General features: G+C 38.7%; 1 protein-coding gene across 2 annotated transcripts in view; it reads right to left on the reverse strand.

Moving 5' to 3' along the window:
- SMARCE1 (SWI/SNF related, matrix associated, actin dependent regulator of chromatin, subfamily e, member 1) overlaps positions 1–26,130 on the reverse strand; it is a 44,644-nt gene extending 18,514 nt beyond the window's left edge. The window contains exons 1-6 of one of the 2 annotated variants that reach the window (XM_063300694.1): positions 25,986–26,130; positions 21,727–21,770; positions 20,345–20,388; positions 7,455–7,622; positions 1,752–1,832; positions 587–718 (exon numbers count right to left, since the gene is read on the reverse strand). In XM_063300694.1, coding sequence (XP_063156764.1) covers positions 587–718; positions 1,752–1,832; positions 7,455–7,622; positions 20,345–20,388; positions 21,727–21,733 — 432 coding nt within the window. In that variant the 5' untranslated portion in view covers positions 21,734–21,770; positions 25,986–26,130. The remainder of the gene's footprint in view (positions 1–586; positions 719–1,751; positions 1,833–7,454; positions 7,623–20,344; positions 20,389–21,726; positions 21,771–25,985) is intronic. The other variant, XM_063300695.1, reaches the window with a different exon arrangement.
- Between the last annotated feature and the right edge of the window lie 602 nt (positions 26,131–26,732).

The following is a 26,732-nucleotide window of genomic DNA, read 5'->3' on the forward strand; positions in this document are numbered from 1 at the left end:
AATTTCATCCAATTAAAAAAATCCTCTCAGTACACTCAGTACAATTTCACATGAAGCAAGGAACAGACACCTCAGGGCTGATTACTGAGATTCAATTGCTCTCTTCTGCAAGGGTCTCACGGCCAGAAGCAGGGCAGGGTTGCATTTAAACATTTCGGAATGTGTCCCTATATAATGAACAGCAAAGGGAAGTACAGGGGAGTATGATGCTGGGAGGAACTGGAAGAGGGGAGTCTCATTAACTGTGCTTTATTTCCAGGTGCCTTTATGCTTAGATGTTTAGTTGGGGCCAGAGAGGGAGGGTAGGCAACCTTGACTCAAGCTGGGCTCTTTTCAAGCCATCCAAGGTATCGTGATTCTATTACTCTCTCCTTAAAATTCCTTAGCGGATCTGGCCTTGCACAGCAAAAGTTGATTCAGGTTTTCTTTCCTCAATAATGCTCCTGTATATGAGCCCGTAAGTGACCTCCTCCAGAACCAGTCTTTTTTTTACTTTACTTTATTTTATTTTAGCTTTATGTGTATGTAAGAGAAAGACAGACTTCCAGCGTCATTTGGGAGTGAGAGGGAGATTTCTTCCGTGTACCTTTTCTGCTTCATATTCATTTAAGTATTCTTGCTTCTCTTCATCAGTGAGGTCACGCCACATCCCTCCAATGATCTTCCCAATTTCCCATAACTTCAAGTCAGGGTTGGACGCCTTCACTTGGTCCCAGACCTTAATAAAAACATCTGTAGTAAAGCTCCAGCTAACTAAATACTTACAAAATAAACACATCTTTCGTTAATATCACCACCACGACTATGGTCCTTTCAGAGAACTATCACCACAAAGCAAGGCTACACTAAGACAGTTATTCTGGGCTATGCTATATCCACTGTTTGATTATTTCTCTGGGGTGGGAAGACAGAGGTACGTTTATTCACTGCCTGGTTTTATTGTCAGTTGCACAGCATCCTTTTCACAGCATCCTCTCCCTTAAATCCTGCACAGGATTCTTCTCTTTTGTCTTAAGAGAGACCGATGATGGAACTTTTTTTTTTTTTAAAGTACCAGAGATAGAAAAGCAGGTAACACAACAGTCCTCCTTCTGACTTAGTCACTCCTTGACACTGGACTGGATCAGGCGCTGTCCATAAGACCTAGGCTCTCATTTTATCAGAAAAAAAGTCACTGAATTTTTTTCACTGAAAGAAAAAAAGTCACTGAAAGAAAAAGAAGGGGCGTGACACTACACCCTTATTCCCTCTCCCTAAAGTAAAAGGAGAAGAGAACTTCAAAACAAAAAACATCTTTTAAAGAGCAAAGTAGATCCTACTGTCACTATTGCAAAGTCCAGTTATGGAGTTGCACCAGTCCTGCTTTGCCACAGAAAGTGGATACTTTTAATACAGAACATTCTGTCAATAAGGCACCCGATGCATCCTTGTTAGCAGAGGAAGCGGTAGTGCATTTTACGCATTTCCTAAATTGTCAATAAAAAAGGGTCTTCATTTCTCCCCGACAGTATCGTGGCCATGTTTCATTCTGTGGTGAAACTTATTTTTTCCCCCTCCATTTTGGGTAGTTCACTATTGCCTTCACTGTGAAAGGAGGAGACCACGGCCTTCTTAAGTTTTCCCTTAAGGAAAAAAATGTAAGCAAAGCACTCAGGTTTGCTTTTCGTTCAAACACGCTTTAGAACAACCATGAAAAAGGTTAAGATGAGGCAAACCAAAGATTTAACCAGGACCAAGCGTTTTGTACCCACCTTCCTGCTGTACCTCATGTAGGGCATGAGTGGCTTATCTGGAGGCTTTGGGGGTTTGGGGATTGTAATACCCGATGATGCCTAAAGAACAACCAAATAAAATGCACTGGTTATATTATCTCAAACATTTAAGAACTGCAAAAGAGACATTTGCTAATACACACATATGGGTGAGACACAGGTCCAGGTAACACTTACAAGCTCTCATGAGAACAAGTATATTCTCATGCATCCAGAGTCAAAAGTGCCATAATACGTCTCCTATTCGTACTGTCAATAAATCTATGGATCAACAGAGATTTTGTACATGGCAATTTTCAACAGCACAAGCTACACTTTTGAACAACTCAAAATGTCCAATCTCTTGTTCTAATGAGAGCAGCTGTTACTCTACCTGCACTAACTACCTGAGGCTACATTCACACCTGCATTTTAAACTCCAGGTTGAAACCCTAAAACAACTTGAGCCTGTATCATTTCAGTGTTTCTCTGTGACCACATGCCCAGCAATATATGATTTAACCAGTTCTAATGTCCAATAAATTCCAAGCTCAATTTTTGTGGCCTTGTCTCCTGATATGAAGTATATGGTTATCCCACAACCCTCTGGAAAATATAAGGATGTGATGTCTAATAGGAGCTTTCCAGATAATTATTATTGTCTCAGAGGAATGGCTGCAAGTGATCTGAATTTCTGACTTGCCCAATTTTGCCCCTTCTATTCTGACTTCTCAAAATACCTGGAATTGCTGCTGGATAGTACGGTATGGATTTTTCAGCAAATACTGGAAAAGAACAAACATCTGAGTGCAGGTGGGAAATCTATGGCCCTCCTCATGTTGCTAAACTACAACTCCCAGCATCTTTCAATATTGGCAATATTATTGTGGCCCAGCAATATCTAGGTCACTGGTTGCCCATTCTTTCTTTAGAACATTAAAAGTACTTTTTCTAATAGGCAAGGTAGCACAGTAATAGTAAAAGGTCAAGGGTGAATGCAACCTTGGGCCAGTCACTCTCTCTCAGCCCAACTCACCTCACACGGTTGTTGTTGTGGGGAAAATAGGAGGAGGAAGGAGTATTTGGTATGTTTGCCATCTTGAGTTATTTATAAAAATAATAAAGACAGGATAGGAAATAGATAGGTAGGTAGGTAGGTAGGTAGGTAGGTAGGTAGGTAGATAGATAGATAGATAGATAGATAGATAGATAGATAGATAGATAGATAGAAGACATAGATTAGGGACAGAAAAAAGGACTGAAGTGGAATTGTAAAAAGTAAGGGGAATGACCTTGACAAAAATATGCAAGAACTGTTACCTAGGCAAAGAGAGCTGAAGCATTCTTTGTCATGGGAAGCAAGATATTATTTATTTATTTATCTATTTATCTATCTATTATTCACATTTCTATCACTGCCCACCTCACCCCAAAAAGGGGGACTCTGGGTAGTTTACAATAAAATTGACCATTTAAAACCATCAGTGTATAAATTACCAAACAAACAACCAAGATAATAAAATAATGAATATAAATATAAAATCCAAGTGGCAGAGATTACATTCGGTAGGGAGGAGTCTACGACACCAGCCACTCCCAGGAAGAGCTACTGCCCTTCCCATCCCAGGCGAGGCGGCAGAACCAGGACTTCAAACCCTTCTGAAAGGTCAGGAGTGAAGGGGCCCACCTCACCTCTGGGGGCAGAATGTTCCAAAGGGCGGGCGCCACTGCAGAGATGGCTGGCCTCCTGGACCCCACCAAGTGGAACTCCCTTGCTGACGGGATCCGTAGCATGCCCTCTCTGCATGACCGGGACGGGCTGATGTTATGGGGATGAGATGGTCCCTCAGGTAGCCTGGCCCCATGCCATGTAAGGCTTTAAAGGTCATAACCAACACCGGAAGCAAACTGGCACCCAATGCAGCTCGTGCAGCAGTGGTGTCGCATGTACTGATCTTGGGGCACTCATAACTGCCCATGCAGCCACATTCTGAACCAGCTGAAGCTTCCGAAGTGGCTATATATATTCAGAAGGAGCTCAAGTAAATGCCTCTCTGATTTACTGGGGCGTAAGAATGGGGTGGGGGGTGGGGAGAGGAAATAAGGTGCAATCAGATATGCAAGACTGATGTCAGCTCTATTAGGTAGACCATATCAGAAGATCAACTCCACAGGAAGATTAGAACTGTACTTTATTGAGAAAGGCTATAACAAAAGAATCTTGCAAGTCTGATTGTGCTTTACTTCCCCTCCTTTATAACCCAGTGGATCTGGGAGGTGTTTGCCTGAGCCTTTTCTGAATATTATCTTGCTTCCCATGACTTAAAATGTTTCAGCTCTCTTAGCCTAATGGTTCTTGATGTTTCTGGATACTCTCTCACCCAAGGCCATCTCAAATTATCCTTATTCCATTATGACAGACTGGAGAGAACCTCAAATTATTTATCAGAACAAGATATTTCGCAAAGCTTGCTCTCTCAACTTGAACATCTTATCAGTCCAAACTGTAGTACCCAAGTGCAAATTACATAGGGAGTTCCTGGAGCAACTTTAGTTTTCCTTAAAGGTTTGTAGAAACACCAAGCATATTCCCTGCACTTAATAAGGAAAAAAATACACTAAAGAAATGTCTTATTGGGTAGCAGGTGAAATGCTTTCACTTGCCTTCTTTCTTTCTACAGAAATGTTCTTGATTCAAAATACACTTTCATACATATATAATTTGTCTTTTTCAAAGATGTGCTCACCCTTCATTTGAACCAACTCTTTACTGTGAGAAGAATCCAACAATTTTAAATTCTCATGGAACTTATTAACAATCACAAGATACCTAATACTCAAATTAGTGCATTTTCCAGGCATTAGCTGCGATACAATTGTTTGCGTATTCACGGGAATGGTAAATGGATTTTTAGGGGCACAATGGTTCACTTTTCCAAATTCTTTGGTAATAGTGGAACATCTCCACTCTGGAGAATGTAATCACTATAGAATGAGGTCTTTATCAGTAGCACTGAAATCAGTCAGGAGATTCTTATTCATTTTACCAAAGGAAACAGATACATGCCTGCATTTTTAGACTCAATGTGACCTTCCACCTAGGAATTAATGAGGCAGCTTGTATGAACAAAATTCTACCTGTACTTCAAAACACATACAACTATTTAGGGATTGAGACCATAGTGCTTAAGACCAAGGTTTAAACACACAGACACACACCACTGCATGGATCTCAGATTCTGAATAATCTAGTCATTTTATGGCTCCACTGAGATAATGCATATATAAAAAATGTTTTGCATGATCAGGCCTACATGGTAGAAGCACATTTTTTAAATAAAAGGATAAGCTTTTCTCCATGCCATATTTATGAAATGCTGTGAACTAAGCAGTGGTGCATACATCACATCTAATGAAATATAAAAAATGTTTATGAGATGTATGCATTAGCAAATGTACACTGTTACACACACATATATAAAGATGGACCTGAAAACATTCAAGTGAATCAACTTAATGTTTAAATACCAATAAGAATTTTTAAAGTATAAACCCAAATTGAAATATACATTGTAAAGAAACCTATGAATGTTCACTACATATATACAATGAAAATCTGTGAAACCGATCCTATACTTACTTATAGATTATTTCCTAAAGACACAGCAAAATTATGTCTAAGCTATACCACTGCAGATGGCAGCAAAAACTTTTATGCTGTTCTCTTAAGGAAAAATAGTTCTCCTTGTAGAAGAAGGAGCTTTTTGTAGAGAAGACTGAATTAGAATGCTTCCCTTTGGCAGGCCTTTGTTTTATGTGCTAAAAATTAATATAACAGAAGAATATTCTATTTTATGAACATGAACCAGTAATCTGAAGTGATAAACCCGCAAAACCTTAGACATATGTAGTTTTTCCCTCTTGGTAAGAACTAATGAATGGAGTGGGAAAAGTGGCAACTTCTTTATAATCTACTATACCATGGATAGTGAGAATAAAGTTCTGTACTGGCAGGGGAATTGTAACCTTGCAATTTATTACATATTGTTCTTTCTTACAGATTATTAGCCTAACTGGGGACTGCCTAAAATCATCAGATGACCAAGCAAGTGCCCTGAAATTGTAAGGGAGCTCGGCACAGGCCAATACAAGAGTTATGTACTTTCTTCTCTAACTGCCCAACATAGTGACATATGTAATATAGTTACAGTTTTTAGTTAATTCCAAATGCATAGTTATACAGGTCTTACGAGGAAATATGTAGGAACTGTATCAATGCAGCGGTTAGCAGGATTCTGTCCTCTGTATTTGCTGCCTATGGGCTGTACAATAAAGAGCTCTGAAGCATCTTAAAGATTAACGTATTTGTTATTGCATGCATTTCCATCAATCACAGTCCATTTTATTAGCTGTTTATATGCATCTGGCAATGGACTTTGATCCACAGAGGTTTATGCAATTTAATTTTGTTTCTTTTCCTCTCTTCTATTCCTTGGTTCTGTTTTTTTTTAAATTAATTGTCTTTAGTATTTTACTGTTTGTTTTTCTTATGTATTTTTGTACTCTGTTTAATCTTGCTATAAATGCAATAAAGTGAGAACAAAGAAAACAAGGTTTATGCAGTAATAAATTTGCCAGTTGCTGAAGTGCTACGAGACTCTTGTTCTTTCTGCAAAGCACAAACCCAACTACTCTTCTGGAAACTAATTACGGGAGGAAGCACTGTGTAATTAACCCAGCCACTGTAATTGTTAAGTTGAACTTTACTATAACATCATAGGCAAAACTTCAGAAGCTAGCTCTGAAGGTGAAGCAATAACCAAGGGCAAGCAGTAGTGTGCTTTGAGCAATGTTTGAACACTACAGCAGCTCAGAGAATAACAGGCAGAATGGAGCACACTGAGGTGGTCTTCTGAAGGGGGTTTCTTATGACAAAACTTTCAAAAGAGAACCACCTTTCAGTAAGACATATTGCAGTGTAATATATCAGCATTTGACTAAGCTAATAATAGGAAAATCCAACTCATTTTCTGTGCCAAGAGAGGAAAGTCTCCCCCTACCCATTCTAGAACACTGTCAACTTTCACACTAATTGGGGAGGGAAGACACCAACTTCAGCAAACATTAATCTTGGACAAGATTTTCCAATTGTCTAGTTTCAAAAATCCTCTAAATATTGGGGGAAACTCTTTAGTTCTAATTTCTTTCTTTAGTTAATCTTTGTGTGTGGCTTTCCTCATGGATTTATATACCCACCTCCTTCTCACTCTACTTCATCCATCTGATGGAATAGGTTATTACCGCGGAAAGTTCATGTCTCAAAGGGCCAATACCACCCAATTTTTTTTGGGGGGTGGAACTAAAGATTCACACAGGTCTGTGCCTCTCTCTCTATATATTTTTTTTCATTACATTACTTACTAGTTGGTGCATAAGCTGTTTCAATAGAAAACCACTGTCATGGGAAAAATTCTGTCAGTGATGCCTGTTCAGTGAAAACAGTTTCAGAAATACTTTGTGTTCCCGTCAGCAAGTGAACTCACCCGAAACCCATTCAAATTGTCTAATAAAAAAGGCTATTATTAAAAAGTTAGTGAAGAGAGAAAGATTGGGGAGAAAGGGAAAGAAATCACAAGTTAATTTTTCAAGTTTATATTTTTTAAAATAAAAAGGGTTAGCAGCTAAGATTTAGAAGAACCTAACTCTAAAGCCATTTCTGGTCACTTCCTGTTGTTTGCCGGATGACGTAATAGTTGATTCTCCTACCGTGGCCCGGCTGTTGGTGCCCGGGTTCCCTCCCAGCCTGTAGTTGTTGTAGGCCAGATGGCTGTATGGATTGTATCCCACAAACCCCGGTGTGCTGGGCATTTGCTGATGGAAACAAATGAGACAAAAACACGAATGAGAAATGAGTCCCAACGAGGAGAACACAGAGAAATGAAAATGGTTTGCAGTACAGCATGCAAAAGCAACCAGAAATTTAAACAAGCAAAATGAGGTGTTGCAGCAGCTAGATCCCTCTTCAGAGACAGTAAGCTTTCATGAAACCTGCCAAGAAAATAGGAAGTTTTCTCTTTAAAATCTTGTCACTGCAGATTCTACAGAATCATAACTTCAAAGCTTCCAACATGAACATGCTGTTTTATCTCTGGCAATCAAAAGTTAAACAATGTATAACCCATTTTAGAGGAACCTAGTTTGTAAAGCACATGTACAGATAACTACAAATAATATGATCTAACATTTCCTATGCAGGGAGGAAGCAGTGGAGGTCCTGTTCCACAGTAGTTAGACATAATTCTGTCTGTGAATATATTTTGCCACCTTTAAGAGCAAGGGTCTGATCAAAGCAGCTCTTAACTTAAAACAGCCTCAAAAAAGAAGAGATCTGACATAGAATGATCAATTAGACAATGACTTCAACATACACACTAATTTGATTATGCAATCTTTAAAGCAGTGTACTGTGCTACAAGAGATGTGACACCGTCACACATAGACTGTACATAGACTGGGGAACATTTCAGTTTCCCTTGCATCAGAACCAATGTAAATCAATGTTTGATACTGGCCTCAAGGTTAGAAGACTCTCCAGTGAGGAATTTTCAAAGACTATGTTCAGAAAAAATATACTAATCATTAAATAGCGTCCCTTCCTGCTGTGATGACTGGAACACTCATGCATTCATTCAATTATGACTCATACGCTTCTGCTTATAATCTATTTTAATGAAGCCTAGCATTCAGTACAGAGAAAAGTTGTGAATGGAATTTCCTGCGCGTTTCTACATTTTAAAATCACAGTAACTTCAAATTCCCCCCCCCCACTGCCCTCTTAGGTATGTGCCCCCTCCTTCTCGTGACAGCAGATGGCTGTAACAGTTCTTCGCAAATGACCTTGGAACGAAGAGCAGCTACCCAAACAAGATGATTCACACTCCAACCATGCTCCCCCTCCCTGCTGGTCAACTCGCAGGCTGACATGGATTGCTGTAAGATGGATGCAAGTCCGATAAGATGGTTTGGGAACATTTGATCTGGGAGCATGACATTCTGCCCACCTGGAAAAAAATGATAGACTGGAAATTAATACAAAATATTATTAAAACAGGGTAAGTGGATGGGGATGTTAGTCAAGGTGCAGGTTTATCAGGGTATTTGTTATGAAATTTACGAGTTAAAGCAGGAACATTCACATGGCGGCTGAAAACCCATTTATGATCAGGAAAGTGTTTCCATTTAATTAAATACTGCAAGGAACCACAATGTATTTGAGAGCCCAGGATTTCTTTCACTTTGAAGTGTTGTTCACCATAAATCATGATGGGAGTAGGTGGAGGGGAGGTAGGATGCCACTTAGACGATTGTTGAGCAGGTTTCAGCAAACTGCAATGGAAAACAGGGTGAATTCTCTTTAAGCTGTGTGGAAGGTTGAGTTGAATAGTCACTGGGTTTATAATTCTGACGATCGGAAAAGGACCAATAAATTTGGGTCCCAGCTTTTTGGATGGCTGTTGTGATTTAAGGAACTTGGATGAAAGGTAGAGTTTATCACCCACTTTCATGTCCCACTGAGGTTGTATTTTGCGGTCAGCAAATTTTTTATAAGTCTGTTAGGCATTGGTTAAAGTCTGTTTAATTATGGGCCATGCAGCAGCCACTTTAGCGCACCAGTCTGCTGCCAAGCAAGTGGCCAGCGGTTTGAGGGGGAGTTCGGAAATGGGGACAAACTCCTGTGCTAAAACAATCTGGAATCCAGTGCTTCGATGAACCGAATTGTTGTAAGCCACTTCTGTGAAAGGAAGTAAATCAACCCAATCGTCTTGTTGAAAATTAATGTAACAGCGTAGGAATTGCTCTAGAGTAGACTGAACTCGTTCAGTCGCTCCATCCATCTGGGGGTGATGCGATAAGCTTAAGGATTGCTGAACCCCAATTAAATTTAAAAAGAACTTCCAGAATTTAGAAGTAAATTGTATGCAATGGTCTGAAATTACGCATTCAGGACATCCGTGTAAACAGTACATGTGTTGAACAAACAGCTTGGCTAACTGCGGAGCAGTGGGTAGCTTTGTACAAGGAATGAAATGTGCTTGTTTTGAAAATAAGTCAATGACAGTCCAAATTACAGTCTTATTCTTACTGTCAGGTAAATCTATAATGAGGTCCATGGTAATGTCCTTCCATGGTCTGGAAGGACCAGCTACTGGCTGGAGCAGCCCCTGAGATTTTCCTCCTTTCCTTTTTGCTTGTGCACAAGTGGGACAAGTAGTAACATAATTTTTCACATCAGTCCTTAAAGTAGGCCACCAAAACTGGCACCTGATCAAGTGTAAAGTTTTTGTAAAGGCAAAATGCCCAGGTGATTTGTCATCATGGGATCTTTGTAGTATTTTTAAGTGTAAAGTTTCAGGTACATAAATCTTATCATTACAATACCACAAGCTGTTGCTTTCAGTTAAATTGGCTTTGTTACTTTGTAGCCAGGGATTGTTAGCGAGCACTGGGAGCAGTTCCTGTTTCAAGTCTGCTTGTACTTTCACTTTAGGAGCTGCCGCTGGTTTGTGCATTATGCATTCCAGTCCCAATTGTTTTTCAGAGAAAACGGTGTCTACTACATCAAGCTTGTTGACTATTGTGTTGGGGCAAGTGAGAAAGAGCATCTGCTAAAAAATTCTTTTTGCCTGGGAAAAAATTCAAAGTGAAATTAAAGCGGCTAAAAAATTGAGCCTAGTGCAGTTGCTTTCCATTTAGTTTTCGGGGAGTTCGCAATGCCTGCAAATTTTTGTGATCAGTCCACACTTCAAAGGGACACTTGGCTCCTTCTAAAAGGTGACGCCAAGCCAAAAACACTGTTTTTACTACAAACAATTCTTTTTCCCATACATGCCAGCACCTTTCATTATCAGTGAACTTACGGGACAAGCAGGCACTGGGACACAGGACCCGGTTAGAGTCTTTTTGAAGTAACACAGCCCGAATGGCTTAGTCAGAAGCTTCAGCTTGAATGATAAATGGTTGTTCTGGATTGGGATGTTTAAGAATGGGCTCTGCTGTGAAAGGAGCTTTCAAACTATCAAAAGCGGTCTGGCAGTCCAGAGTTCAATTCAAGTGTGCTCCTGGTGTGGAGACCTTGTGCGTTTCACCCCAGCCTCTAGTTTTCAACAGATCAGTCAATGGCATAGCAATTTGAGCAAATTGGGGGATGAACTGGCAGTAGAAATTAGCAAACCCCAAAGAACTTTGGAGTTGGCGCCTGGTTTGTGGGGGTTCCCACGCCATAATGTCCTGAATCTTTGCAAGATCCATTTCAATCCCTTTGGTGGAAATTCTGTAGCCTAAGTAGTCCAACTGAGTTTTGTGAAATTCACAATTGGACAATTTGGCATAAAGCTGGGCATCCCGCAGCTTCTGCAAAACATTTTTGACCAATTTGACATGTTCCTTCTCTGTTGATGTATAGATCAGGATATCATCAAGATAAACCAACACGCCTTTATATAAATGCTTGTGTAAAACTTCATTGATGTATTGCATAAACACTCCTGGAGCCCCAGCCAACCTGAATGGGAGGTGTCCTAACAACCACATGACAGGAGGACTTTATACTGATATGATCCCAATGGGCAGTTGAATGTGGTTTTCCATTCATCTCCCTCTCTAATGTGGATTCTGAAATAAGCCTCTCTCAGGTCTAGCTTAGTGAAAATCTTTTCTTTTGACAGGTGAGACATGTCTTTCATCAGAGGTAGAGGATATTGGTTGGTTACTGAGATGGCATTTAAACCTCTTTAATCAGTGCACAGTCTTAAGGAGCCGTCCTTCCTGGCCCTAAATAAAGCAGGGGCAGCCAGTGGGGAGTTTGCAGGCTCCATAAATCCCCTGGCCAAGTTTTTATCAATAAACTCCCTTAACACCTTCTTCTGTGTTTCAGACATGACATACATTTTTGGTTTGGACAATTTCACTTTCGGATCAATTTCAATGGCACAGTCAGTTTTTCTGTGGGAGGTAATTGATCTGACTCCTTTTCATCGAAAACATCAGAAAACTCTCGATACTGGCTAGGAATTAAAGAGTCATGCTCAGTGGTTAGTATCGGGAACCCTTCTACTATAATTCCAGTGAATTGGCTGGGAGGGTGTTTCACCTCTGGTTCTGAACTGGTGTAAAGTCCATCAGTAAATTTCAGTCCTTCAGTTTCCCATTGGACTTGGGTATTTCGGCTTTTCAACCAGGGTAGACCCAGAATTATGGAAGTTTGCTATAGGTGCCACTATGAATTGCAGAGTCTCTTTGTGGCTACCTATGCACATGGCTACAGTCTCTGTGTGGAATTCTACGGGTTCCCCATGAGCCACAGTTCCATCCATCCGAGTAAACACTATGGACTGTTTTAGTTTTTTCACCTTCAGATTTAAAGTAGTAATGAGAGCTGGCTGAATTAAACTGAATCTAGCATGGCAGTTAGATTAGCTTTATGTCTGGTTCTTGAGTTTTTTAGTTTGACCCTAATGAGTAAAGTAGAACAGTCATCACTCACCATTGGGTCTTCATCGTCTTCTTCGGAGATTGGGGTTTTGTGCCTGGGTTTCTCCACCTGTTCGTTGGTGCGATTCAGAACAGGTGCGCCCTGTTTCCCGCCGGCTGGGAAATCTCATCTTTGGAGTCTTTGCCGGAGTCCTCGGAGGGATCAGGCTTCTCCTCCTTGCGGGCAATCGTGATGGTGGCGGACCCCTTGCATTTGACTGGAGATGACTTCATAGGTTTTCCTCCAGACTTCCCAGCTGTGCTGGATCCTCCATGGGGGCACTCTGATGTTTGGTGACCATCTTTTCCACATCTGTAACATCCTCTCCATTCCCCCTCTTTTATCATCTTAGCCAAATCTGGTTGGATTCCTCGGCTGTAACATCTGGCTAGGGGCCACTGTATTCCTCCCGATTGCCTGTGCTCTTAGTTGCCTGCGGAACTGGTACTGGGTGTTCTCTACCTCTCCAGCTAGACAAATCCATTCTCTTAAGGTGAGAGGGTCTCCCCGTCCCAGTGCCCATCGTATCACCTCAGGTTGCAGACCCCCCTTAAAATAATCTACTTTGGTGGCTTCAGACCAGTTGGGTATCTTTCCCACCAGAGCCTTGAATTCTACGGCATATTCGGCGACGGTTTTATCCCACTGCCTCAACTGCTGCAGAGCTGTCTTCACTCGCAGTTTATCTAATGGATACTTAAATCTCTCTCTCATGGCTCTCATGAAGTCTTTAGGGTTGTGCAATTCCAGGGCCATGGCACCATGCACGAACCAATCTGCTGCAGCAGTCCGCAACTTGGCTCCCACTAAATTCACCTTTGAGTATTCGGTTAGAAAGGAGTCCCCAAACTCCTGCATGTATGCTGACATGTTGGTCACAAAGAAGGACAGTTGTTGGGGATCCCCAGTGAACTTCACTTGTAAGTCACTTGGTAAACCTCGGGCAGGGGGAAGACTTATGTGCCCAGATACTGGTTCCTCCCAGGTCACCGATTGCCTCCCACTTGTTTTGGTTCCATGCGAGGGCGCAGGTCGGGATCCCATGCCTTGTTCAGGTGAGGATCTCTTGGAAAAGGCCACTGACCCTTCCTCCTGCAGTTTACCAGATGGTCCAGAGTCTGTGACATATACTGCAGCATTTCTTCCATGGCTGACATCCTGACTTCCAAACCTGAGCCGCTGGGGTGTAGCCCCTTTTTCACTCTCCGTCTCCTGGGAGCTAGGTCGCCAGATTCTTACTCAAGCTTCAATTGGTTGGCACGAACCCACTTCAAATCCTCCTTCAGCTCCCGCAGTCCAGCTTTGGTCTCTGCGTGGTGACCACTCTGACTCCCTCAAGTCTGGCTGCCTCTTAGTCAAGTACCAAGGCACCACGGCTCGGGACTCTTGTGTCACGTCCAGTCTGATAAACTCAGTCTCTAACTCTGTAGTGTAGTCTCTCAGGGCCTCGGGGCTTTCTTCGGTTACGTTGCCCTCCAAGTCCCTTCTTGGTTCTCCCATCGCTTCCGCTCCCTTGGCACAGTGGATGGTTTCGTCAGTCTCTCCCAAGGGCAAGGGTTCTCTTGATCTCGGTCTTGGCATCTTGGATATTTTCCTCAACTCTCAACTGGGCACAAAAGTCACCAGATAAAGTCACAGGTTTAAAGATTCGCAACTTTATGTGATGACTGGAACACCCGTACATTCATTCAATTACGACTCATAAGCTTCTGCTTATAATCTATTTTAATGAAGCACAGTGTTCAGTACAGAGAAGAAGTTGCAAATGGAATTTTCTGCGCATTTCTACATTTTAAAATCACAGTAACTTCAAATTCCCCCCCACTGCCCTCTTAGGTATGTGCCCCCTCCTTCTTGTGCCAGCAGATGGCTGTAACAGTTCTTTGCAAATTACCTTGGAACGAAGAGCAGCTAGCCCAAACAAGATGATTCACACTCCAACCATGCTCCCCCTTCCTGCTGGTCAACTCGCAGGTTGACATGGATTACTGTAAGATGGATGCAAGTCCGATAAGATGTTCTGGGAACATCTGATCGGGGAGCATGACACCTGCCCCACTCTAACCTTTTGCTTGGGCAGGAAACCCTTTCCTGTAAGTTATGCTTATACCAGAAAATATTAAACAGTTCTGGTTTTGTCAGTGGGAAATCAATGTCAATTTGAAGTTTTCTGTCCTGTGGGTCACTCTCAGAGAATCTGTGTCCAAGCTGGTATTTGTATGTATATCATGCCCAATAGGGATTGTTCCACTCCTACTAACAAGTAAAATATACATCTATATGTAGTTTCTACTGTTTTGAACATTCATGACTGCCTTGCATTGCCTCTTAGTACCCCAAAATCTCAGAACTTAAATGAGAAAAACTTCCTATCACTTACTGTAATAACAACATCCCCATCTCTTCCTTTCTATCAGTATATATAAAAGGAAGAACATTTATTTTGGAAAACAAAATGAAAGATGCTCAAATGGCATTCCTTTTTGCCATTACAGGGGAGGGAGGGAGGCAAGATGACTCAGAAGCCTTACTGTACTGTTCTCACCTGCCACTCACCCCACAGGACCATTGTACCTATCTGTTCTGTAAGACAACTCTGGAGAGTAAACTTCAGTTGTAATTTTTTTAAAGTATGATTTTCTTTATGATTGTTCGCAGAATTTGTAGGTTGACCTACAGCCTTAAAATAGGATAAATTAAATAAACAATGAGTAAGTAGATGAATACCAGGTATATATATTAAGTGAGGAATCCTGGACTTGAAAAGAGTGATGGATGTGTAAAAACTAAAAAATTTTACAGGACGCTAAGCATTATAAAATTTAATGCCTATGATCTTTTAAACTGCATAAAAGATGGTTATTACTGAGTTAAGAGAGTAATTCCAAAACATAGGGTGCTGTACTTTGGTTAGATCCTAATACTTCTGCTTACACATGGATTTTTCTTATTTGTATAATTTTCTATGTACATTCCTAAGAGAAAAAACTGCATAAAAAGTGGTTGTTGCAGATACAGATTAAAAGTTACTAGTATATTATACACAAACAGACAGCATAATACCAGTGCACTTGTCACATTTTGGAAAGGCAAGAAAAAATACAAAACTATTTCTTTTAATGGACAGCAAAAAAGAATACAATATAGACAAAATTAGAGGCATCTGTTAAGGGGTTAACAATGTTAAAAAAGGTTGGCACGAGCAAAGTCCTACGCTTTTTTACATACAGTATGTGTGACCCATGTTAAAATGGGGCTTTGATTGCCCAGTCACACACTCCATTTTGACACTGTTGAGCCCCCCTTCTCAAAGATGCCTCTTGACAAAGCATGCACTGGTTCTTTTCAACAGCCCATATACATAACAGGAATTATGCTTCATTGTTTAGATTACATTCCACTCTCCTCCTCCTCCCATTTTTTCCCCTACAACAATCCTGTGAGATGGGTTGGGCTGAAAGAGAGTGACTGGCCCAAAGTCACTGAATGAGCTAGAGCAGACTTGAACCCAGGTCTCCCCAGTACCCAGTCCAACACCTTAACCACTACACCACACTGGCTCTCTTTCTGTCGTACCAAGGATATAATTACTTTCAATAAGGAACTGGCATATTTAATGAAAAACTCTTCCCAATTTATATTTCACCAAATAGAAGGGATATAAGCTATACATATAACTAAACAGTTTCTTCTGCTCCACGAATCTTTAAGTTAGGCTTACAGATGGGGGTGCTGAACAATCACCTGTGTTGACTATTGCAAACTATGAATCTGCAGGTCTATATCATTTGGTAGCTTACTTCCAGACCATTTGCCCATGATCGTCCAAGGAATAAACACATCCAGGACAAAAGGGTATCGTTTCTGTTCTTGGATTCTCTGAAGGCACCATCCAAATATGAGGTTGGCTTCTCTTGAACCTGGCTTCACTTAAATAGATGTTGACTGGAATAATCAAACTTATCCTCCTGACTCCAGTTGACTGATACTTTGTTCTGTTGATGATCCCAGTGGATGTGTTGTCTGTGTATGTACAGCACGCACAGAAAACCAGGGACAGTATTCAAAGCAGCTATGTGAATCTTGCAAAAAGTACAGTTGCTTTAACAATTCAGTGGAAGATTTCTGCTAACACGTGTTGCAAAACACCTCTGTCAAGTGCTTTGCATCATCCTAGCGTCTACATTTATTTAAACTGAATCCATTTGTTGTTTCAAATATAGCCAGGTCTTTTAGATGTATAGGCTGTGAGATCTGTATCACATTCCACAATTCTGAACAGCACAATTATTTCCAAGGTCAAATTGGACTTTTTAAAATTTAGCAAAAAGTACAAGCAATTACTGCAAGTATGGCATGAGTATTTTATCTGTTCCTATTACATTTTCAGTGGTCAGCATAATACTGAATGTAATTTTCCAGAGTCTGCAGCTATGGTTAAGGCTCGTTTCCAAACCTAAATATCTAGTTTCATTTATTATCTCAGTTTCTTTCTTGTTGCAGCTTTTTATCCTCATATATGCCACTCCAGCTTGCCCTAGATTTGTAATCCAGATATGTAAAAACTTTGAAATAAGCTATACATTTGCAAATAAGGGTAAATTGCCCAACATGTTGTATGAATGACACACTGTTAATAATACAGTAGTCAGTTGAAACAAATATGGTGCTGATGGGTGAGCAAAGAAAGACAGCCAAAAATGAAATTAACTGGATCGAGGAGGAATATATTTGTAAAAAGAATAGTCGACACTGGGCTTTTTCTCAAGGCCAGCTAATTTGCTATTTAACACATTAATGAGCTGTAAGTTATTTGAAGCCTCATTACTTAACATCCATTGGAAAAAAGGAAGCATGGGCAACAGGAATTATATAAAATAGAACTAAGTCAGAGAAACTAGACAACAAGACCAAGGAGGAGATTATGGTTTAGTTCCAATATAATACCAATCTATATTTTGGGATTATGTAAATGAGCCTCGCAATGATCACTCCCTCCCTTCTCAACTTCCTTCACTTCTGCTTTTACTAATTGTGGTTTATTACTGTATTTGAACCTAAATAAAGTGTTTGCTTAAAAAAAGAAGACAACTTAAAGCTAATTAGTTTCCATAAGCACAGTTAGGACTAACCAAAGTTTGTCTGGTTTCAGACCTAACAATAAACTGCATTTAGTTAATGTCAAAGGAAAACCTTCCCATTTTCTCCAATGATCAGGCTAGGGGATGGGGAGAAGTACAATTCAGTATTATGTTCAGATCAGATCTCTGGGTAACATACTATCTTATTCAGAAAATTCAACAGAACTCAAGCATATCTATATTAAAAAGAAATCCCTCTATAAAATATGCCTATAATTAAAATATCAATTGCTGTATCATACTTGTTAAAAATTAATTTGTCGATATTAAACATACAATGCTGTAAAAACATTGCATTTTGCTGCCATTTATATACCATATTAATATTTTTATATTGTGCTTTTAAACAGTTAAAGAATAGTAGGCAAAGAGAGTTTGCAAGTATAGCTCAGAAAATGTAATACTGTGTTTTCTCTACAAGCTACACATAGCGCAGCACTACAGGGAAGATGACTGCATGGTTAGCTATGGAGGTGGTTTGGAAATGACACCAAGCAACAGTTTTTGTTTTTGTGGTACATGAATGGAAACCTTGGGATCACATGGTTTCTCTTGTGTCCATAATTTCCTTCTACCAGCCTTATTCGCAGCAAACAGGTTTGGACAAAATATTTTGCCTCCCAATTGAAAAGGAGGGAACAAACTTCAAGAGAGGAACAAACATACAAGACTACTTGGTATGTCAAACAACATATCAAGTCACACAAAGTTTCATCAACAGCTGCTCTTCTCCCTGAGTGGAAAATTGTACATTTAGTATATGACACATTATGAGTATAATCCTAGAACCATATTTATTAACCTCCTAGGTGGTCTTTAGCTAAGCCAAATGAAAATCCTTTCAATACAAAGCATTTGAAGATCATTACACTGGATCTTTGATCCATGTATTTCAAATCTGTAACGTAGCATCTGGGAACTCCTGTACAAGGGATGGAATGCTCACGGGGTTCTCAAATTTAGAAAAGGTGACATGTCATAGGAAATAAAATGGTTGAACAGAAGGATTTTCTCATGCTCTTTGTGTTAATAGAATTCAGTTTATTTCTTCAAGTTTTCATGTTTAAGATATCTATATTATGCTTTTAAACAAACTTCTCAGGACATATAACTACTATACTTTTCAAAACACAAAATAGAGCACATACAAAGTACACATTTTTTAAAACTGTGACAAATTAAAATCCCATAACAAAGAGAGAAAATATTTCACTTGAAAATATTCAGTTTAATAGTTCTTAGATAACTTTTCTATAACACACCTAAAATGAATATTCTATTCATAAAATGTCTATCTGGCATTTTTAATGTTTTTTTTCATAATCTTAAAACTATAGACAGATTGTCTGGGACCTGCTGATTAACTCATTAAAAATGAATAAAACCCAAATCAAAACCACCCTCTTTCATATGAACCTGCCTGTACAATTCAAGTCCATCACAAAGATCAGTCTGGGTGCTTCCCAAAAAAAACAAGCAGAGAGCGATTGAAGAAGATGAGAAAAATCACAGAGACTTTCTTCTGAGATGTCTCCTAAGATCTGTAAATGTTACAGGACTAGAATCCTGGGCATTAGAATACATGGACAGCTCAATAGTCCATTGAAAACTGAGGCTCTAATTTTGATCCAAAGAATGGAAATCATGTAAGCCATAGAAAATTTTGAATAATGAACCATTAGCAAAGTGCTAAATTTTCTATGGCTGCAGCACTAGTAAAATGATAAACTTAGGTAAGCTATAGTTTTAACACAGCAGCAGGTATAATACATTGTATAAGACACTGTCACCACTGATAAGTTAAAAATAATCTGTAGTATGGGGTAATGATAGAATCATTTCATTAATGTCAAAAGCAAGTAAGTTTCTGTGTTGCGTTTCTTGGCTAGAGACAAAGTGAAGGATTTTTAAATGGCCAATTTTAAGATACTTGTTTTAATATCTGGTATCGAATATATACTTCTAGTGAGGTTTTTCAACCATTCTATACTGATGCAGAAAAAGAAAATCATGTGACAAATGCATAAATCATTACTTAAGAAAACTGGTTTAGAAATAGAGGTGAAACTCAGATCTGCAAACAGCATTTACATATATCTCACCCCCAAAAGACAACCACAAACAATGGATTTCTTAAGCTTGGATTTAATTGTAACCTTTTATTTTTGAGGGTATTTTGTTTTAGCATCTTTTCTTCAGTGTGCACATCACAGATCTCAACATTTTTACTTAAGGATTTTATCTTATGTTATTTGTTTAGAACAGAACCATCATGTTTCAGCTTGGAATTGAAAACCTTATATACCAATTTGTACAGTGTTTCTTCTGTTTTCTAATGGTTAATAACAACAAATTCTTCCTCGCAAGGCCTCTACTTCTCAGCTTTAGAAATAAATACAAGATGAAAGTAACATATTAGAGAAAACTACTCCCTTATCGGCAACACACATGCTTTTATCTTAGCACATTTTCAAGTACAGTATTAGCTTTCCTTCTGGCTTCCAATGTGTAGCCATAGCTTTTACAATATATTTAGCTTTTAAGATCTTTTGGAGATATATCAACATTGAATTCATTTTAATTAAAGATGTAACCTCAGTAAACACTAAATAAAAATATTTCTAAACTTAAACATTAAATGTCACATCAAATAAATTTATGTTGTTGTAATTTGGAGACGGAATATGCATTCTATACAGATGGAGGCCTCAAATCTTTATCCTTTAAAAAGACCAGTTGACAGGATTCCAGAAGTATACTTGACAAGGACATCTTTGTATTGATTTCAGGCAAAGTTTAATCTTACTGGGTGAACGGATTCATAAAACTTGTTTTATGGAGTCCCTTGCATTGTCTCTGTGGGGCTAAAATGAAATCAGGGATCAGAAGTTGTAAAATAAGAAAAATACTTCCATACTTACGGTTGTGGGGGCTGGGGTAGGTGGTGGGGCATAAGATGGCCTTTCTGTTTTAAAAAAAAAGAGGGGGGAAAATGACTATGTAGAGGAGTTGGAACACAGGGACTTCAAATTAAGTTTTGAATAGCAAATCAAAATAGGAATGAATGAAAAAAAAAACTATGCAACTCATGAAAATAGTTCAAACATTATAGGAATGCCCAAGCTGTGGCTTTCAAGTTTATATGCAGCTCTTGACAATTCACAGAAGTGACTGAAACAAACAAGCCCAAGAACATTCAACAACACAAGACACTTATTCTATGTCCTTTTGTCCTCCTAGCTAGATGAAGACTGATCCACTTGGTAAAGTGATACAATTTTCTCATGTAACTGAATGTGTTTAGTCTCTACACGGAGTATGATTTGCCTTTGCCCTGTGAAGGATGTTCTATGCACATGAGACAGAATAATGCAAAACTCCTCTCCTTATTCTTCATGTAACAGGCAGCAAAATTTTAATGTGCAAACGTTTTTGCACAAGCACCCACCCCTGGCAACAAAGTTAATGTACAAACTTTTCTTGTGTGCAACACACTTATACAAAAGCACCTGTAGTGGCTTCAGAACCAAATGTTAGACACAACTTCAAGGAAGACTGCAAAGAAAATGGGGTAGCTAAATTTAGGATTAATTCAATGGTGGGCAAAATCAAGCTTCTGACATAAAGAGATCCTTACACAATACTGGGATTGCAGAGAAAGGATGGCATGGATGGAACCGTGTTTAGAGATGACCGAGTTTAATATCTATTCTTGATTATACTAGGTTGGATCTAGAATTAAATATGCAAACTGTAGATCAAAAGAAAATTAATGACTGAAATAATGACTTTAAGTTTGACTTTAGAACTTAGTTACTTACATTGGTTACTTAGTTACTGTATCAGCTCATTTTTTGCTACTTAAAGCTACTAAGCTTGTCGCCATAGCATTAAGACAATCCCTATGGATGATGTGGAGAATCACAGAGATAGCCATATATCTGACATACTAGACTGAACTACATACATTCATCTTATTTAGAAATAATTGGGTAAGTTCAAAAATAGCATTAAACTATGGCTTATTGAAACTTGGTTTGTTGAATAGCCCATAAAAACTAATTTCACATCCTAATCACAACATGTAATACCTGAAGTCACACAATATGCTAATACAAAACCAGAGAAGCCACATTATGGTGTATTGTTATATGTGAATCTAGCCAGGGTGTTAAACAGAGCTTACTCTCATACAGGTTTGTCCACAGGCATAATCTGTGCTGAACTATAGAATATTAACATCTATGTCATTTTATACGTGAATACTGTAGATTAAACTAAAAAAAAATACAACTTAACTTACTTGACATTTTGGTAGATAAAAGTTTCAACCAGAGGACATTAGATCTGAAAAACAGCAATAATAAAATGCTGTAAAACAAAGTCTATTTTGATACATTATGCTGGTTGGCCCAGTGCAGTTCATTAATAACTCCTACAGTTAAAACACATAAATTGAAGAGTATACAGAAACATACAAACACTTCACTCCTTTACTGAGTTATCATTTTAAACAATGGCAAACTTATTTATGAATAATTTACAACCAAGATATAAGCTATAAGCTATAAGTAGTAAGAAAATATACCAAAAATCTTATTTCTCAGAAAACTTAGTAGCATCTTGATAAAAACTAATACATCCACAGTGACACAGTATCACTGATGTTGAAGTCCTGCCTGTAGTCTACAATTCAAATTTTTCATTACTAGTGTCATATGATCAATTTGGATAACAGAAGTGTTCCATTAGGTATTTTTCAGCCATTTTGTGTATATGAAGAGACAGCAGATATGGAAACATACAAATAACACAACTAGGAGCAAACAACACAACTAGGGGCAAAATCAATTGATGTATTTTACACCTATCGTTATCCATAAGTCATCCCTGATATAAACACTAAGTAGTAGTTATACTTTTGAAACAAGCAAAAAAAAAGGGGTAAAAATTTCAGAAAGGATGTTTTACAGCTTATTACAATCAAATACTTTTTTTCTTCCATTTACAAGTATGTCAGAAGAAGAAACTATTGGCCTATAGAACATTAAAAATTCAGTCTCTTGAAAACATTCTGAAGTGGTACAAAGTTCATGTACCACAATATGCTCTCTTCCTTGGATGATGATGAAAAGGGAATGAATTCTAAACAAGAACAAAACAATAAACAAACAAATAAAATGACTGACAGATAAAAGCAGCTTCGTTTTTAAACAACAAATTAAATCTTGCCTACACGTAAAAAACATGGATTTACGCTAATAGGAAGCATGAGAAAGTATGCTTGGTGTAGATGCAAATAAAATGCATTTAGAATAACTTCTGATAAAGAAAGGCATATAATGTATAGAGCACAATTAAAAAAGGAAGAGAAAATGTACAGTGATTGTAATGGAAACAAAAATCATTTGGAAGTGAGTGAAAAAGGCTAAACCACGAGCCTTCAGCACAGAGGAATTCAAAATAAAAATGATGAAATTATTTGGGTTGAAACTGAAGAGAGAGGATGCTGGAAAGAGATCATACTGTACTCAGGACATGAAAAACAAAGATATAGCATTACTTTCATAATCAGGAAGGATATAGCAAGAAGAGTACTTGGGTACAATGGAATCAATAACTAAATATTATTAGACTTCACAGCCAACCCTTTAATATGATCTTCATCCAAGATTATGCTATAATCACTCATGCAGAAGAGAAAGATGATGAGTTGTAGGGTAAAAAGACTGACATAACATGCAAACTATATGTGCTGCTTGTCACTGGAGAATGGAATGCTAAGACTGGAAATAGTAAGGAGGAAAGTACAGTTGGACTGTATGGCCTGGGAAACCAAAATCAAGCAGAACAACTTGTCAATTTCTACCAATCCAATTATTTCTTCATTGCTAACAGTCTTCCAATGACAAAAAATGCCTATGTAAATGGAAATCATCAGATGGAGTACAGAAAAACCAAATTAATTATATTATTGGTACAAGGAGATTGTCAAGTTCTGTCACAACAGCAATGATGTGGCCAGGAGAACTATGAAACACATCATGAACTGCTCATGTGCACGTTTCAAGTCAAGCTAAAGTGAAACAAATGTGGAGTCCTTGGTGCTCTCTCAGCTTGGTTGTTTGCTTGCAGACGTTTCATTACTTGACTAGGTAACAGCATCAGTGCTAGTCAGTGAGGGGTTTGCTCCCTGTTTTTATACAGTAGCTTGCCCTGCTAGTGTTGCTGGGGGTGTGGTTTTCTCCTTTGTAGTTCCTTGATGAGGGTATTGTTTTCTGCTTGATTGTTTGCCTGATGTTAATCCCTGCTTACCTGGGTGTAGGCTGCTGGAGAGGATAGGTTCTGGTCTTTTTGTTGCCTTCTTAGCTTTTTTATTGTCTCTTTTGAATGGTGTGTAAATGTGGTTTATCTCTATGTGACTATTGATGGCTGATTTGTCTGAATGCCAGAGAGCAAACTCCACACTCAGCAGCACTGATGATGTTACCTAGTTGGGCAATGAAACATCTGCAAGCAAACAACCAAGCTCAGAGAACACCAAGGACTCCACAGTTCAACCCTGAGCTACAAATATTCTCTTCTGTTGAAAGTGAAAGAAAGCCAATCGGTCTCCATGATGTGATCTGGAGCACACATCATTTTCAAGCAGAACATCATTCTCCTGTGTCTAGCCAATACCAGATTATCTCACAAACATAACTAATAAGTCTCCCAGAATCACTGAGAGTTAGGCAGCATACAAGTTTAATCAATAATAATAATAATAATAATTTTGTAAATTCTTCCACCTTCAAAAGGTGCACTTAATACATTGTTTCCCTAGAAATATTCCAAGGAATTGGTCTGGTCATTATCAAGAAAAATAAAATTAGTATATACAATCATACTCAATATTTTTTTTCTAAACTCAAATACCTACTCCTGGTACAACATGAAAACACAACTATACATCTCTAGTTTGACTCAGTGTGTCACACTTACTGTCTCATATACTGTGGCTCCAGTCAACAAATGCATCATTTTTATTATAATAAAATAGAGCCAGTTTGGTCTAGTGGTTAAGGCAATGGGCTAGAAATCAGCAGACTGAGAGTTCTAGTCCTGCCTTAGGCATGAAAGCCAGCTGGGTGACTTTGGGCCAGTCACTCTCTCTCAGCCCAACAACTCACCTCGCAGGGTTGTTGTTGTGGGGAAAATAGGAGAAAGAAGGAGTATTAGGTATGTTCTCTGCCTTGAGTTATTTATAAATAATAAAAGCAGGATAAAAAAATCTAAAAAAAGAGTGAATGAGTTATGAGGAAGGGGAAGATCAGGAAAGTTGTGATTGGAGTTGATAAGATTTTCAAACAGAAGGAAAAGCTTAAAGAACAAAAGGCCATGTATGACATGGCAGAAGCAAAGATAGTAGAGAGGTATGGGAAATGGTTGACATAAACTAGTTTTAGTAATGTTTCTTTTTCAGTTTACTATTTTTTACAATTTTTCTGCTCTGTGCAAAATGCTGTTTAGTCTGAAAGAAACAGTGTGATGTGTGTGTATAGTATTTTCCCCTAATTCTATGCATAAGAGAATAAGAATAAAATAATTGCTTATTCATCCCCCTCTTTTACTTTCCTCTCTCCTTTTTTGTCATTTCCATGCCACTCATGGCAAGAATCTGGCCTTTTAGATTTTACAATTCATCATGCATTTAGATGACACTAAACTTCATTAATTTGATACACCAAACCCAGATTATTTGATCATGTTTTACTGAATAAACCATACCTAGCTTGGTTTACGAAACACTGTAAAGGTTTACAAACTGTAATATCTAGGTTCACGGAACACATTAAGTCACAACCAAACCAATCACATTTTGGCTTAGGTGATGTGTGCACTGAATCATAATCGTGTAACTTTACAAATGTTATAATTTAAAATACCATATGCAGTATATATGTAGCAGAAATAGGATTTGATGGACTTCAAACTGGTTTACATTTCATTTTCAGTATTTTTATTCTTCACAGATGCTACCAGTTGAAACCTCCATGTGTCTCCTTTGGCTTGCTGGGCTAGGAAAAACATGTAACTCTCAGCTTTTCAAAAGGCCATAAGAGTAATCAAAATATGCTTCTTATAATTTTACTAGTAATCATTATAATACCTGTAACTAAAATATTATACTGTCAACGAGGAACGGGAGAGAAATGGAATAATCGTTTACAGTCCACTATCCAACTTACGACATCTGACCTGAACTCTGATTTTCTTTAAGAAACAAAAATAAAATACACGGCAAAAAGTATTAAGCAAATATCTCAATCTCTAGAACCAAGTGGTCTGAAATTAAAAGAGCTACCCGTCGTTTTTACAGAAAATAACAAAATCCCCCGACCCGCCACCCCAGCCTTGCATTCACTGTTCATTTCGGCTCATAGAAGAAGAAAGGAGTAAGAAGAAACGTCTTCAAACGATTACTGCAGTGGGAAGCGCGTCGCAAGTAGGGCGTGGGATAAGATTTCTTTCTCACACCACCTCTTTAAGCCAGGTCAAAGCTGGACTCCGGAGACTCACCGACTTCACATCAGACCTCAGGCCTCGCTTCTTTGTCTCCGACCCGAAAGGAACGATGCGGTGACCGATCACAGCTTCTATTTCCGCTTCAGCATTTTCCACAGAACTCTTCTTCACATTTGCAAGTTGCAACAAACCTCCAAACAAAATAAAAAAAAATATCTTTCCGTTCCAGTAAAAAGAAAGTTGGATTTTGGAAAAGTGTAATTTTCTCCCCCGTTTCCTTACAGAGGCCGGGTTCACATTGTTGAGAAACTGCGAATTCATATTAAATATATATTTACATGCAGGCTCATCTTTGCAGGAGAAAGGGGGAACGGAGGACGCGTTTGCGCGTTAGGTCACGTGGAGGCGAGGTGACGTAACCTAAAGAGCGGGTCGCGGTGAGCGTAAATTCATTGGCTGAAAGGCTGGCTCCTTTCATCGTCTCTCTCTGTCGGAATGTGAGAAACATACATTAAGGCTTTTAAAATTCAGGCTTTTAAAGCTGCTGTGATTAGCCACAGTCCCTAGAAATAAGATAATATACGGAAGATGAATCTTACACCTTCTCCCTGTGCATATTTACTGGGAAGGAAGTTCCACTGTTTTCACTTTATTTAAGTAGGCTTAGATCTTACTTTATTTGTAATTGTTTTAAAACGTTTATAAAAACTTTAAACCTCCACAGTTCTATTTATTTGATAGGTACCTATTGCTACCCAGATTCTCCATGGTTAACAACTGTCATAGAGCAATCGCCAAAAC

Source organism: Candoia aspera, chromosome 4 (assembly GCF_035149785.1).
Source record: "Candoia aspera isolate rCanAsp1 chromosome 4, rCanAsp1.hap2, whole genome shotgun sequence".
NCBI classification, from domain to species: domain Eukaryota; kingdom Metazoa; phylum Chordata; class Lepidosauria; order Squamata; family Boidae; genus Candoia; species Candoia aspera.